Source organism: Schistocerca cancellata, chromosome 4, assembly GCF_023864275.1.
Source record: "Schistocerca cancellata isolate TAMUIC-IGC-003103 chromosome 4, iqSchCanc2.1, whole genome shotgun sequence".
Taxonomy (NCBI): Eukaryota; Metazoa; Arthropoda; class Insecta; order Orthoptera; family Acrididae; genus Schistocerca; species Schistocerca cancellata.
The window spans coordinates 697,727,508-697,742,615 of NC_064629.1; the positions used below are offsets into that span (position 1 = coordinate 697,727,508).

At 39.7% G+C, this 15,108-nt stretch overlaps 1 protein-coding gene across 1 annotated transcript in view; it reads right to left on the reverse strand.

Annotated features, from left to right (window-relative positions):
- Positions 1-336: 336 nt before the first annotated feature.
- Positions 337-15,108, reverse strand: part of LOC126184386 (uncharacterized) — an 87,495-nt gene continuing 72,723 nt past the window's right edge. Inside the window, 5 exon segments of the mRNA XM_049926770.1 lie at positions 337-976; positions 1,259-1,755; positions 2,001-2,392; positions 2,465-3,068; positions 4,001-4,144. Coding sequence (XP_049782727.1) covers positions 678-976; positions 1,259-1,755; positions 2,001-2,392; positions 2,465-3,068; positions 4,001-4,144 — 1,936 coding nt within the window. The 3' untranslated portion in view covers positions 337-677.

Below are 15,108 nucleotides of genomic sequence, written 5' to 3' on the forward strand. Positions count from 1 at the left end.
ACAACACTAAAAATATCATGAATCTTTACAGATATACATAACTTCTGACAGACTTCTATAGTCATAATTTATGAATAAGTGCAGGATAAACATTGTCACATAAATTTGTGTTAGGTAGTGTTTCATATATTTGAAGACCCATTGCTGAAAAACTCAAGTCAAGACATAACTGATATATCTTCTACTAAATGTACTCACCAGATTAATGTAGGTTTGTTTCTTCCTACACTACAATGACGGGAATGAAAAAAAAAATCACATGTAAATAACAAAATAGAGGTAATAATAAGAAATTCTTTTGTTTAAAACATTAAAATATACTCATTTTTACACAGTATGTAATACACAATTTTTAACATGTGTAGATATTTTTTTTTTTTTTTGCATTTTTGTACTTAAAATGGCATCTGAATTATCCTCCTATTTGCTTCAACATAGAAACAACACAGCTGCAGCAAAAATATCAATGTGATATGTAACAACAAATGATACACTGAACAAAAACTGAGCTGACTCACAGAAATATAGAGTATGTTACAGTTTTAGAATCTGTATCTCAGTTTTGATGTGCTAGGAAGAATCATTTCATGACTGAAAGAAATCTGCATTTTAGTCTTATATACAATTTATTCAGCTGGATGTTTTTGACCCAAACAGCTGCTCCTCTTCTTGTACTTTTATACATTAACTGAACGAACTGTGACAACACCCATTACTTCTCCCCCACATTCTGATCTAGAACTATGGTTTCTTCCTCTTGTGCTGCCACTCTGGTGACTGGCAGCAAATTCAGATCCACTATGGCATCCAGAGTCCAAAGTAGCATCACTGTAGCAGGTCGAAGTTTGCTGTGTCTGTGACTCAGATTCTTCCTCAGTACTGGCATTTGCTTGATACAATCCTTCTATGAAGCTCCTACTACTGTTGATGTTGTTTGGATTATTTGACAGTCTCATGGAGCTATCCGCATTAGTCACTGTAGGGACCAAAAAATTTAAACATCTGTCACTAGGAGATGATGTTGATGGGGAGTTAAAGTTTGTGCAGTGGGATGCATTATGTCTCCCTGTAGCGTTTACCACATTATTTCCATTAAAGGTGTCATGTACTGTAATAAAATTTTTGTGATGCCTATGAGTGTGTAAAAGCTGGGGTTTGGCTATTTGCAGTGGCTGTTCAGGGATTGTTTCATACTGTGCATCAGGAGCCAGAAAATGTTTATTTCTTTGTAGTAAGGGAAAGCTGTCTAGAGGCTCACTGTTAGCTTTATGAATACTGTTCCTTTGCTGATGTATGTGAAGTTTACTCAGCTGCAGCACTGCTGAGATGCAAGGAGTTTCATCCTGGTTATTCTTGTTGCTCACTAATACTTCATCGTTGGGTATTCTTAGAACTGATGAGGGCTCTGGGCTTGTAATGGTATCTCCTATGACATCATTGTTACAGTATACTGAATTGTGATTATAATTGGTTGTTGCTACAAAATTGTCACATTGTGGCAGAGAGTGTGTTACCTGACATGTATAACAATTTTCATTATTATCTGGTACATGAGAAGTAACACCAGCTTCACAGTCTGAAAGTGACATGGCTGACTGTTGGATATTTTGTGATGTGTCATATTCATCATGAGATTTTGGTTCAATATATTGCTTATTGCACAATAAATTATTATGATGTGATGCTTCCTGCTTGCCCACTGACAAATTATCTTTTGACAGGCTCCTCTGTCTTGTTAATATAAAATGAAAGCAACTGTTTGATAAAGTATGTTTCTGGTGATTAAAAATATCAGCTGTTGAATTTTTACATTCAGAATCAATAATTTCATGCTTGCACTTGTTATGATATTGATTAGCACTTTCTGATAACGCCAATTCATTTTCTGAAGTATTTTTTAAATTAACATGCTTTGTTGTGACACTGCTTCTTTGCTGTATGCCTGTTTGCTTCATATTAAGATGATGACTTTTATCTGATGTGGCAAAACACTGTGATACTTGGTGTAATACTTCTGATTTGGGAATAATAGGCTCTTCTGCTGAAGAAGTTGTAACATTTTGTTTCTGTGGAGCTGAAGCTTCATCATAGAAAGATGAATTGGCCCATCATTGTGAACAGACACATTACAGCAAGAAGAAACATCAGCAAAATAAACCTCAGATTCAGTTGGTTCATTTCCATTTCCATGTGGAGCTTCATGTACAGTAAAAGCTGAACTTGCCACACCTCGCATTTGTGGTGAGCAGTGATTTGGCAGTCTTCCATCATCCTCTGGCTCTGAATGACCATCAGTCGTTTCCAAATGATGTGGAGTCAATTTATCAGCAACATTAAAATCATTTAATGCTATTTTTTCAGACATACTTTGATTGCGGTATGCTTCTGTTATCTGACGTTGTTGACCAAATAATACTTGTATACTGTTTCATGGGAAACTGGATGTTGTATTAATAGCAACAACATGAGTTGGAGAAGTGTGCTGTTTATTTTGATCAACAGAAAATGGTATGTTAGCAACTGATTTCACAGATGAAATATCTATCCTCTTCTTTGCTTTTCATACTGGGAGTGTGTTACTTACTCTTTCTCTACTAACTGATGAATTTTTAGTATTTTCACTGCTACTGTCAGCTGAAGCAGGTAATTTTGATTCATCTGCATTTGTATAATTTTCAGTAAGCACATTTTTCCTAACTTCTTCCACATTTGTGTCATTGGAGCCTGCTGCCTGGAGCTGTGAATTGCCAAAGCAGTTCTGCTCTCCAAGAAACTGGCCTTGTACATGACAGTGTCTGTGAACATGACTGACACATGGTGGGCTCATAGAACTAGAATGTGGGAGCACACCAAGGATAGGTTCACGATGAGCTGGACTACTATGGTTTGAGTATGGCGGTGGTGGTCCCCACATGTAGTAACCTGGGCCATAACTCTCCACTTGTACAGATGCAACACCAACTCTCCTCTCTCCCTGGTTGTTATGCATGTCTGGATTTGGACGGCTGCTGAAACCATATTGACTGTCTGGACTGCTAGTGGTATTCCGGTAATTTTGACTGCTTTCTCTGAAAATTTAAATAAAAACAGAGTTAAATGAATTATATTTAAGCCAAATGAATTTTTATCATTCTCTTATTAATACCATATGAAATGTTCTGTTACTTCAGAAAAATCTCACGTTTGGATTATTCTAACATTTTACATACAAAAGATATGTAAAAATGAATGGTTGTGAATTATTCTACTTATATCACTGTTGTTGAGATGTAATCAAGTACTTCTATTGTTAGATAATCAATAATTGAATTGTAATGCCTATGCTACTGCAATTATGAATGGATGCTGCTGAAAGGGTTTTTCTATTTAATAATTTCAGTGTGGACATGAGAAGGACTACGAGCAAACATTTTTTGTGCTCATACCAGATTAGTAGAATTCCAAAATAAGTGTTACTCTGCAGAACGGGATTTTCAAAACTACAAACCAAGTGGGGTGGCGCAATGGTTAGCACACTGGACCCGCATCTGGGAGGACGAAGGTTCAACCCCGCGTCCGGCCAGCCTGATTTAGGTTTTTATGATTTCCCTGAATCACTCCAGGCAAATGCCAGGATGGTTCCTTTGAAAGGGCATGGCTGAAATCCTTCCCTGTCCTTTCCTACTCCAATGAGACCGATGAACTCGCTGTTTGGTCTCCTTCCCCCAACAACCCCAACCCCCCTCAAAACAACATATAACAACCTGAAGACCACAGAGCTTCATTTGCTACTTTACGGATGATGTTCTCTTTCATAGAAATGAGTTTATTTGTTGATCTAACAGTGACAGATCAGTTTAAAAAGAGAAATCCTATTTGTTCTCAGTGAAATATATTTTCAAAATCACCAGTGACTGAAAATACTTTAGCACACATATATAATTTTACTTTATTAAAGCAGGAATTTTACAACCCGAAAACCTGAATTATTTATTTTGATGCCTTACATAACAGAAATTACCTGGTATTTTGGTTGGTTGTATTGCCTCGAGCCCAGGGCAAACGACACCAGCTCCAGCCAGATGTAGGCCTGTGTGTATTTGAATTCCCATCTTCACCTGGGTTTGGTGAATATAGGTTACCCACTCTGCGTGGTGTCCAGTATCTGCTAGGATTTCAAAAAACAGCGTAGATAGTGTGAAGTTAAAAGACTGGATTATTTATTCTGCATTTGAATGTAAGTGCAGAGAAAAAATGACAAGAGAAACTAGAGACAGGAAACAAATAAAAATGAGTTAAGTATCACAAGTAAAGTACCCAGTTCACTGCAAATAAATATTTTCATCTCAAATCACAATTGGGTCCAAATCTGCAGGCAGGTCATCAATGAAGTACAACACTTAACACTGAAAGCACATTTATAACTGAAACCAACATACAGTCAGAACAGAACTGCGCTCCTGGATGAAGATTGCATCTCTTCATACAAACATCAAATACTCCAGAATGCTGCTCTTTATGCAACGATTAAATATTCCATAATATACAAACATTACAAACACAACATACTTCAAGAAAAGATAAATATTAAGTAACAGGCTTGAATTGGTGAACTGCAGTACATAAACCCGCAATGGTAACTATTATTTCACACTTCATGCACCACAGCTCATAGCATTGATCAGTCTCCTGGAGAAACAGCAACCAACTGTTTCAGATGTTGTCATTGGAGCCAACTATAGTGCTCTTGGCCTAAATCTTGTCAATGGTTCTCTGTGTAGTGGCACTGGTGGGTCCTTGTGTTCTAGTCATGCTGTTATATTGTCTTCACTACTGTGAGCATAGAAGGTAGCCCATTCCATAGAAGCTTAGTGATTCTCAACTGGGTCTCTATGCAGAGGACGTGAATAGTGTCTGTGTCCTTTTGTCGTCTTGATGAAGAATCATAATCCTTGACTTCATATGTGGCATCCAACGAGCAATGAAGGATACGATATGGCCAAAAGTAGCACTTTAGTAACTTTTGTGGAAGTCTTACTTTCTGCACTGGTGTAAAAATCCATACCCAGTCTCATGGGCTGCATCTCACTGGCTGGTGCTTTACATTATAGTACTCTCTGTCTTCCTCCTACATGTCTAGGTTCTTTAAACCAGCTATCTGCCTTGCTTCTTTGGTGCTGATGATAAGGTGTTTCACATATTCATCCTCAGTATTACCTGGTTAAAACAGGCACAGTGTATCCATTGTCATTTCGGCTTCACAACCATGGAACAGAAAGAATGGTGTGAATCATGTAGTGTCTTGCTTTGCTGTGGTGTATGTTAATGTCAATACAGGAAGTACTGTATCCCTACCTCTCTATCTGACACCAAGATACACCAAGAGTGTACCAGCCACCATCTTATTAAAGCATTCTGTGAGATGTTGGAGTAACATTGAAATGCTTCAGGATAGCTGGCTGTAGAAGCTGGGATGATGAGCAACAATTTCTGCCCCAATGGATCATATTTCCTCTTATACAATGCTCTGTTTATTAATTGGAATTCTCCTTTGGTTGGTTCCTCCTTTTTCAAGGCTTCTGTGGTTTTCAGCACAGCTGGATCTTCCCTCTGTTGGGCAGCAGTACCATTTAATCCAGTGATGACTGAGATTCCATCCACACTTCTGTGTTCCAGCAAAGGATTCCTTGAAAGGCAGTCATGATCTTGTGTTTGCATCCATCTTTGTATACCACTGTATACACTGAAGCCTCAGTGTCCATCTCACCTGACAAACTGATGGATCATTTAGGTTAGTCAACCTGCCTAGAGAAAGGTGTGCATCACAAATATGAATGGTTTACCAAATAAATAGAGCTGCAACTTGTTGTTACCCCACACAACTGCATGGTACTCTTTCTCAGTTGTAAAATCATTTTGGATTTTAAGGGTAATCTGGAAATGTTAACTATCATTTTTTCAGCACCTTCCTGAATTTGCACTAGAACTGCACCTATTCACAACTGCTAGTGCCAGTGTCAAGTTCCATCTTGGTGTTCTTGTCATACAATGCTAGGACTGGAGAAGGTGTTAGCACCTTCTTAAGGACAATGAAAGATGTTTCTCATACATTGTTCCAAGCAAATTTGGCATCTACCTTCAGTAGCTCTTACAAGTGATGTGTCTTATTATGCAAATCAGTTATGAACTGCTAGTACTATGAGTACATACCGAGGAAACTTCTCACATCATGAGTGTGCTGAAGAGTCAGAAAACCTCCACCGCCGTTCTCTTGCTTCCCCAAGATTTTTATTTCTTGGGCAGTTAGGAAGTTAGGAGACATATTTTTGGATTCGTACAGAGGCCTGCAGCCTGAGTGCACTTTGACATGGTTGGCAGGCAGCTTAGATGTTCTTCAAATTTCTTGAAAAAACAACAATGTTGTCTAGATAGCAAAGACATATTTTCCAATTAAGGTATTAAAGAGGATGTCCACCATACATTCATAGGTGGTTGGAGCATTGCACATTTCAAATTGTATAACCTTAAACTCACAGAGTCTGTCATAAATTATAAAGACAGTCTTTTCTGAGTCAGCCTCATCAATGTCAGTTCTATAGCCTGCCTGCATGTCCATAGTTTAGAAATATTTTGCTTCTTTCAAGCAGTCTAGGGTGTCATCAATGCGTGACAATGGATAGATTTCTTTCTTCTTCATTTTGTTTAGTTGTCATAGTCGATTCAGAAATGTCATGTGCTATGCTTCTTTTTCACAAGGACCACAGGAGAAGACTAGTAGCCCTCTGGAGATGTAATGATGTCATCTTTTAGCATCTTCTACACTTGTTCCTGTATTATTCATTCAGCAGGCAGCACTCTATATGACCACTGGCTAATTGGTGTATGATCCCCAGTGCTCATAAAGTGTCATACCTTGGATGGCTTGGTGTACCTTTTCTGCACTCTGGATTTGAGAGCATCTGAAAATTTACACAGAATGGCTATCACTCACCAACATTGTTCCTCAGTCAGGCTATTTCCTATGGGCAGTTTGATTGAAGCTTTCTCCCCCTGCATTATCTCTAATGGTGGCAGAGAATGATTCTTTGTTGATGACACTAAGCTGTCCTTCATGGATTGATTTGGCTGTCCCTTCACACATACCTTTAGAGATGAGTTCTGGCTGCTTGTGGCAACTGGTGATTCACAGTTTTCCAAGACCACCTAACAATGCTTATAATTGTCACTTTCTTTTGTGAGCCTGAGTAGCTTTGTGCAATTGACAAAAGCTTCACAGTTTAACTGAGCATCTCAAATGACCACTTGTCTAATTGATGATGGCTGGATAACGTCTTTAGGATAAACAGCTAGCTAGAGCAATTTTTGTTGCGTGTGTTTATTGGAATTCCTTCATCAGTTTGGAGCTCTGATCCTCCACAGTCTATGACTGCTTATGGTGCCTGCAAGAAGTCCCATCTGAGAATAACATTGTGACTACTTTCTATTGGAATGACAAATTTAAATGGTTGTGTTCTGTCATTGATAATTATTCTTGCAATATGTTTTACTGTCAGCTGGACATATGTCTGCCCCTGGTAGCAGAGTGGTCAGTGTGACAGAATGTCAATCCTAAAGGCCTGGGTTCGATTCCAGGCTGGGTCAGAGATTTTCTCCGCTCAGGGACTGGGTGTTGTCCTAATCATCATCATTTCATCCTCATCGACATGCAAGTCACTGAAGTGGCGTCAAATCAAAAGACTTGCACCTGGCGAATGGTCTACCCGACGGGAGGCCCTAGTCGCATGACATTTACATTTATTTTTAGCTGGACATATTTCCCATTTGTGACCTTCAGCGCAATTGCTTTCATCTTTTGCTGAATCTGCAGGTGCCTGGATAGGCTGGTCATCAGTGATGACATCAATGAGATTTCCTGACATCTTGGTGACTATTGTCCATGGAGGATTTGCATCTCTGGCAGTCTCACCTTCACAGGTGGTCACCTTACTTAGATTTCCTGAAGTTGGTGGCTACGCATGTGGCTGGTAGCTCTGTATGGCAATGGGAAAATGCTGCAATGTGTTGGGAGTGACCACATCCAGGGCATGGCAATGGGCTTTGTCCCACAGGTCAACTATGACTGGCATGGAGAAGACTGTTGTGATGGTTGGTGTATTGCCATGTAATAGTGATAAAGCACTTGTCTTCCCTCTCTGCAGTAGTGGACAATGTGTCCAGCACATCCATGAGGAAAACATATTGACATGATGTCCTCTGTCCTCCAAATGTCTGTTCTTCCGTGGGATGCAGTACTTGTCAGTGGAGTTGGTCATATCTGCAGTGATCAGATGTTGCATTGTCATTTGATGGTTGTTGCATAAGTCTGAGTTGGTCAAGTCCATTCTTGGAGTGTTTGACTAGTGGCAGAGATTGATGCTAAAGATCAATACACCCTTCTTTAACATTCCCTTTTACCTCCTAATGCATGGGACCCACATGGATCGCTGCTGTCTCTTGTTACTGTGACTGCATACACTACTGTATCCCTTGTCTTCCTATCTGGCATATGAGGGAGGTGAATTCGTGGTGGTCTTCCACAACTGTCACAGAAACCACATTCTGCAACTGACCATATTTCTTTCATCCAGTTCTTCTTTGTAGCATTTTCTCAATTTGCTGGCACCACTTGGTGAATTCTTCTGTCGTGACATACTTTACCAGAAGATATTGGCAAATGTCTTCTGTGACTCCTTTCATCAAGTGTGAGATTTTGTTGACTTCTGTCATACTGGGGTTCATGATGAGGCATAGGGCCAAAATATCTATATGTATGAGCAGGTCATTTCCCCATTATGTTGGTCCTGTTCTTAAATTGTTCTTTTAATAATCAGACTTGTTGCAGATTGTTGCCAAATGTTTTCATCAGTTTGGCCTACCTTCAGCAAACAATGTCACGTTGAAACCATAATCAACTCCAAATATGAAGGCAGGATCATAAGAAAGATCAATACTTAGCATCACTTGACACCAGCTTATAGGCAGAACAGAACTAAACTCCTGGACAGAGAATGCAGCTGTTTATACAAACACTGAATATTCCCAAATGCTGGTATTTATACAAACACTGAATATTTCAAAATAAACAAACATTACAAACATAACATATTTCAAGAACTGATAAACATTAAATGAGAAATAATTCTTGGTGATTGGATTTGAACTGGTGACCCTAAGCACACCAGTCAGTGATGCTAACAATTATGCCATACTGCATGCACCACAGCTCATGACAATACCGATGAGAAACAAAGCAAACAAAATGGAAAAGAACTGATGTAATCATGAGGGTAGTATTTAAGAATTTTGAGACTTACATATTTACATCCAGCATTTGTGTTTAACCAGTGCAACAGTAATTTAGTGTATCAATTGGTGATGTGAACTAAGTTCACTGCTTTGCAATTTACATATTCAGATTCAAGGCCATTTTCAAAGTTTGTAGCTTCACAAACTAATGGTGCATAGAAACTCCACACAACATAACTGATATGCCTGGGAAAATGCCGGTGCCTAAAATGATTACTAAATTATCTTATATCTTAATCAGGATTATCTACTGAACTGAGGAAAATGTGTAAAACCATTTTATATGCATGTCTGTCCACAGAATTTATTTTACTAAACAGAAAGAAAAGAAAGAAGCAAAAATAATAAACAATAATTAAGAAAGAGTTTTTGATTTTAACACAAAGTATTGAAAATATAATCAGTACCAAGGAACAACATTAATCTCAAGCAACATTAGATGATTTTTTTAAAAAAATAGTAAGATGTTCTTCAGAATGAGATTGCTGGTTGGAAATTCCATACAGGCAAGAAAAGGAAAATAAATCTCTGTTTGCAGCAAAGAAAATACGTGGCTTATTCATTTTCAAAGTAATGAAATGCAATAGCTTCTTCTATAAGAAATTGTGCTTCTCATCACTGATACATATGTGGGAAAATTAAAGAGATGTGCTTTTGTGTTTCTGTTCATTATAAGTGACTGCAGGAAATGAAGAACTTTTGTCTCTTTTTCTTTGGATGTCCAAAGGCAGACATAATGATGAGAAGTTCTCATGGTTACAGTACTTAAGGGATCTGATAGGAAGAATCACCAAAGATGCTGAAGATCTTAAGCACCTCAGCTATAGATTTTGGATGATGATACCATTCATTTGCTTCAGTTTTAGAATTATTCTATGCAGTTGCAGTTAAATTCTGCATTTACATTAAACAGAGCTGTGAGACCTACATTCCCATGTGGGAATGAGGCTACCTATGGCTGCTTCCAGTCCACATTCTGTGGCTGGGCAGCCTATACTAGGAATCTGGTGGTAGCACCTTGTGGTGTGTTATGTCTATAGATGTTTTGCTGTTCCATGATCATCTACATTCCAAACTGTACATCATTAAATGAATCGCCTATGAACACTTAAACCATTTGATATGTATGCCATGCAGGGCCCAATGGTAGGTGGCATAAGGAAAATATCACCCACAACCCAGAGTCGGAGCTGACTTCTAACCACTCTATTGAAGAGGCCCAAAAAAATTTAGGTTTAGCATTTTAAACTCTATTTTATAGAATTTTAAATAAACTCCACAACTAAACGGGTATATTCACTGATAAATCTAAACAGATGGGTTTTCATAGCTGCATTGTAACTTCTCCTGAGAATGTTCTTAAAATGTGTTTATGAAATTGGTGTACTCTGTCTCATGCATAGTTACATATAACCTCGAGGAACTGGAACAGATGATGTGTATTTGTAAAGCAAAATGTTTCACATGCTTTAAATTTCTGAATCCATTGTATATGTTACACAGTCCAGACAATACTGGTCAACATATACAGCTACAAAGTATTTGAATGAGGTGTTATTCCACTGGGTCAGAACACATGAGAATTCTGGGAAAAGAAGTGGCTGATATGACAGACAAGGAAGCATGTGCTGAAAATACCATTGATTCACTGTGCTGTTGCCAAACAGACTATCACCTCAATGTTGATGTTCAGAGTCATATATCAGTGTAAATTCCATTCTAATGTAGAGGTTGTCAATCTCACCAAAGTTATTATCTGCGTACTCATGTGTAGCACAGGAACTGAAAGTGAGATTTGCAAAGCAAAATGAGAAACACTGAACTGTTTCCAAACATTCCTTTACAGAAAATATAATGTAATTGGATGGATAAAGAAGCAACTCACCAACTGGACTGGCAGCAGGAAAACACACTTATCAATGGTATTGCAATTTGCAAGCTTTTGGAGCCAGTGGCTCCTTCATCTGGCAGAAGGGTTGAAGGGGAAGGAAGACTTCTTCTGCCAGAAGAAGGAGCCACTAGCTTTGGAAGCTTGCTAACTCTGAATACATTTTATACATGTGTTCTGCTGCTGCCACTTGTTGAGTCGATTTTATATCTATCCAATTACATTATATTTTGAAAAGTTGATTATTTTCATTGATATACACTACTGGCCATTAAAATTGCTACACCACGAAGATGACGTGCTACAGACGCAAAATTTAACTGACAGGAAGAAGATGCTCTGATATGCAAATGATTAGCTTTTCAGAGCATTCACACAAGGTTGGTGCTGGTGGCGACACCTACAACGTGCTGACATGAGGAAAGTTTCCAACCAATTTCTCATACACAAATAGTAGTTGACCAGCGTTGCCTGGTGAAACATTGTAGTGATGCGTTGTCTAAGGAGGAGAAATGCGTACCATCACATTTCTGACTTTGATAAAGGTTGGATTGTACCCTATCGTGATTGCAGTTTATCGTATCGTGACATTGCTGCTCGCGTTGGTCGAGATCCAATGCCTGTTAGTAGAATATGGAATCAGTGGGTTCAGGAGGGTAATATGGAATTCCATGCTGGATCCCAACGACCTCGTATCACTAGCAGTCGAGATGACAGGCATCTTATCTGCATGGCTGTAATGGATCATGCAGCCACGTCTTGATCCCTGAGTCAACAGATGGGGACGTTTGCAAGACAACAACCATCTGCACGAACAGCTAGATGACGTTTGCAGCAGGATGGACTATCAGCTCGGAGACCACGGTTACCCTTGACGCTGCATCACAGACAGGAGTGCCTGTGATGGTGTTCTCAGTGATGAACCTGGGTGCACGAATGGCAAAATGTCATTTTTTTGGGAGAATCCAGGTTCTGTTTACAGCATCGTGATGGTCGCATCCATGTTTGGCGACATTGCGGTGCACGCACATTGGAAGTGTGTATTCATCTTCACCATACTGGTGTATCACCCAGCTTATGGTATGGGGTGCCAATGGTTACACGTCTCGGTCACCTCTTGTTCGCATTGACGGCACTTTGAACAGTGGACGTTACATTTCAGATGTGTTACGACCCGTGGCTCTACCCTTCATTCGATCCCTTCGAAACCCTACATTTCAGCAGGATAATGCACGACCGCATGTTGCAGGTTCTGTACGGGCCTATCTGGATACAGAAAAAGTTCCTCTGCTGCCCTGGCCAGCACATTCTCCAGATCTCTCACCAATTGAAAACGTCTGGTCAATGGTGGCCAAGCAACTGGCTCGTCACAATACGCCAGTCACTACTCTTGATGAAGTGTGGTATCGTGTTGAAGCTGCATGGGCAGCTGTACCTGTACACGCCATCCAAGCTCTGTTTGACTCAATGTCCAGGCATATCAAGGCCGTTATTATGGCCAGAGGTGGTTGTTCTGGGCACTGATTTCTCAGGAGCTATGCACCCAAATTGCGTGAAAATGTAATCACATGTCAGTTCTAGTATAATATATTTGTCCAATGAATACCCATTTACCATCTGCATTTCTTCTTGGTGTAATAATTTTAGTGGCCAGTAGTGTATTCCTTTACAGAGGAAGAAGATACATCAGTAAAGACAGCATTGTATATATATTATAAAGTGCACAGCAGTATTTAAACAGACATTCTTCACATGCACTTCACAGTTATTTTCAGGGTACAGTTGTATTTTTAGATTTCGATGTAGAAAACTTGTTGTGGGTGCTAATGTCCATATCTCAGCCATGACTGCAGTCTCAGGCAACTGAAACCACACTACGAGCAGTGGCACCAGTGCACGATGGGAGTGACGACTGGGTGGGGGTAAGGAGGAGGCTGCGGAGGGGAGGGAGACAGATAGTATGGTGGGGATGGCGGACAGTGAAATGCTGCAGGTTAGGCAGTGGGCAGGGGAGAGGTGGGGAGGGAGGAGAGAGGAGTAGTGGAAAAGGAGAGGAATAAAGAGAAAAAGAGAAATAATTATTGTCAACAATAGCGGGCAGAGATTAATGGAAACTGATGTCAGAAGGGTTATGCGATAAGAGGAGGTGTTGCACAGATATCACCCAGCTGTGTAGTTCACAAAAACTGGTGGTGGAGGGATGGCTCCAGATGACCCAGATTTGAAGCAGCCATTGAACTCAGGCATGTTGTGCTCAGCTGAATGTTGTGCCATTGGGTGGTCAATGTCATTCTGGTGGACAGCTGCTTGATTGACATACAGTCCCTGGCCAAATTATTAGACAAACTGCACATTTTTAATGTTGTTTGTAATAATTACATGTTGTGTACTATATTTAATGCGATTAATCAGAAAAATTATGACAGCTATTCAGGGAACTTATTACATTGTTGAATTTTGTATCTATTGTTGCTTCATGACATTGGATTGTTGACTTATTGTATTAATATGCAGAGTACAGCATACAGGAAAGAACCTGTTCAATAGTGTTCTCGCATGTAACTGGTGTAATATTTTGCTCACTTTTATTATCAATTTTGTAATATTGACATCACAATTGATTGTTTAACAAACAGATATTACTAACTGTGACCTTTAAAAATGGGTAAAAGAGTCACCACATAAAAAAGCGGAGGTCAAAGCCTTCATTAACACAAAAATGTATTCCAGTCATGAAATTTCACAAAGGTTGGAAACATCAGAAGCTAGTGTGAGGCGTATAAAGAAGAAAATTGATTCAGGTGAATAACTGAGCCCCAAAAGGAAGAATAAATGTTGAAGAAAACCAATTTTCACTCCAAGGTCAGAAAGTTTTCTCAAAATAATTTGCCTAGAAAACAAATTTGAAACAACGAAACAGATAAAATCTCCAGAATGAGATTTTCACTATGCAGTGGAGTGTGCGCTGATATGAAACTTCCTGGTAGATTAAAACTGTGTGCTGGACGATGACTCGAACTCAGGATCTTTGCCTTTCGCAAGCAAGTGCTCTACCATCTTACCTACCCAAGCACGACTCATGACCTGTCCGCACAGCTTCAATTCTGCCAGTACCTCATCTCCTAGCTTCCAAACTTCACAGAAGCTCTTCTGCATACCATGCAGAACTATCACTCCTGGAAGAAAGGATATTGTGGAGACATGACTTAGCCACAGCCTAGGGGTTGTTTCCAGAATGAGATTTTCACTCTGCAGTGGAGTGTGCACTGATATGAAATTTCCTGGCAGACGAGGTACTGGCAGAATTGAAGCTGTGAGGACGGGTCGTGAGTCATGCTTGGGTAGCTCAGATGGTAGAGCACTTGCCCGCGAAAGGCAAAGGTCCCGAGTTTGAGTCACGGTCGGGCACAAAGTTTTAATCTGCCAGGAAGTCTCATATCAGCGCACACTCTACTGCAGAGTGAAAATCTCATTCTGGAGACGTCCTCCAGACTGTGACTGAGCAATTTCTTTGCAATATCCTTTCTCCCAGGAGTGTTAGTTCCACAAGATTCACAGAAGAGCTTCTGTGAAGTTTGAAGGGTTGGAGATGAGGTACTGGCAGAATTGAAGCTGTTAGGGTGGGACATGAGTCTGCTTGGGTAGCTCAGGTGGTAGAGCACTTGCCTGCAAAAGGCAAAAGTCCTGAGTTTGAGTCTCGATCCAGCACATGGTTTTAATCTACCAGGAAGTTTCAGATAAAATCTCAACTGGAAGAAGCTAATGTGAATGCATCTGATGCACTGTTCGCAGAAAGTTGAAGGATATTGATTTCAAGGCCTGCCAACCCACTAGAAAACCAATGTTAACAGCCAAAATGAAAGTAAAGCATCTGAAGTAGGTTAAACAGTGGTGTG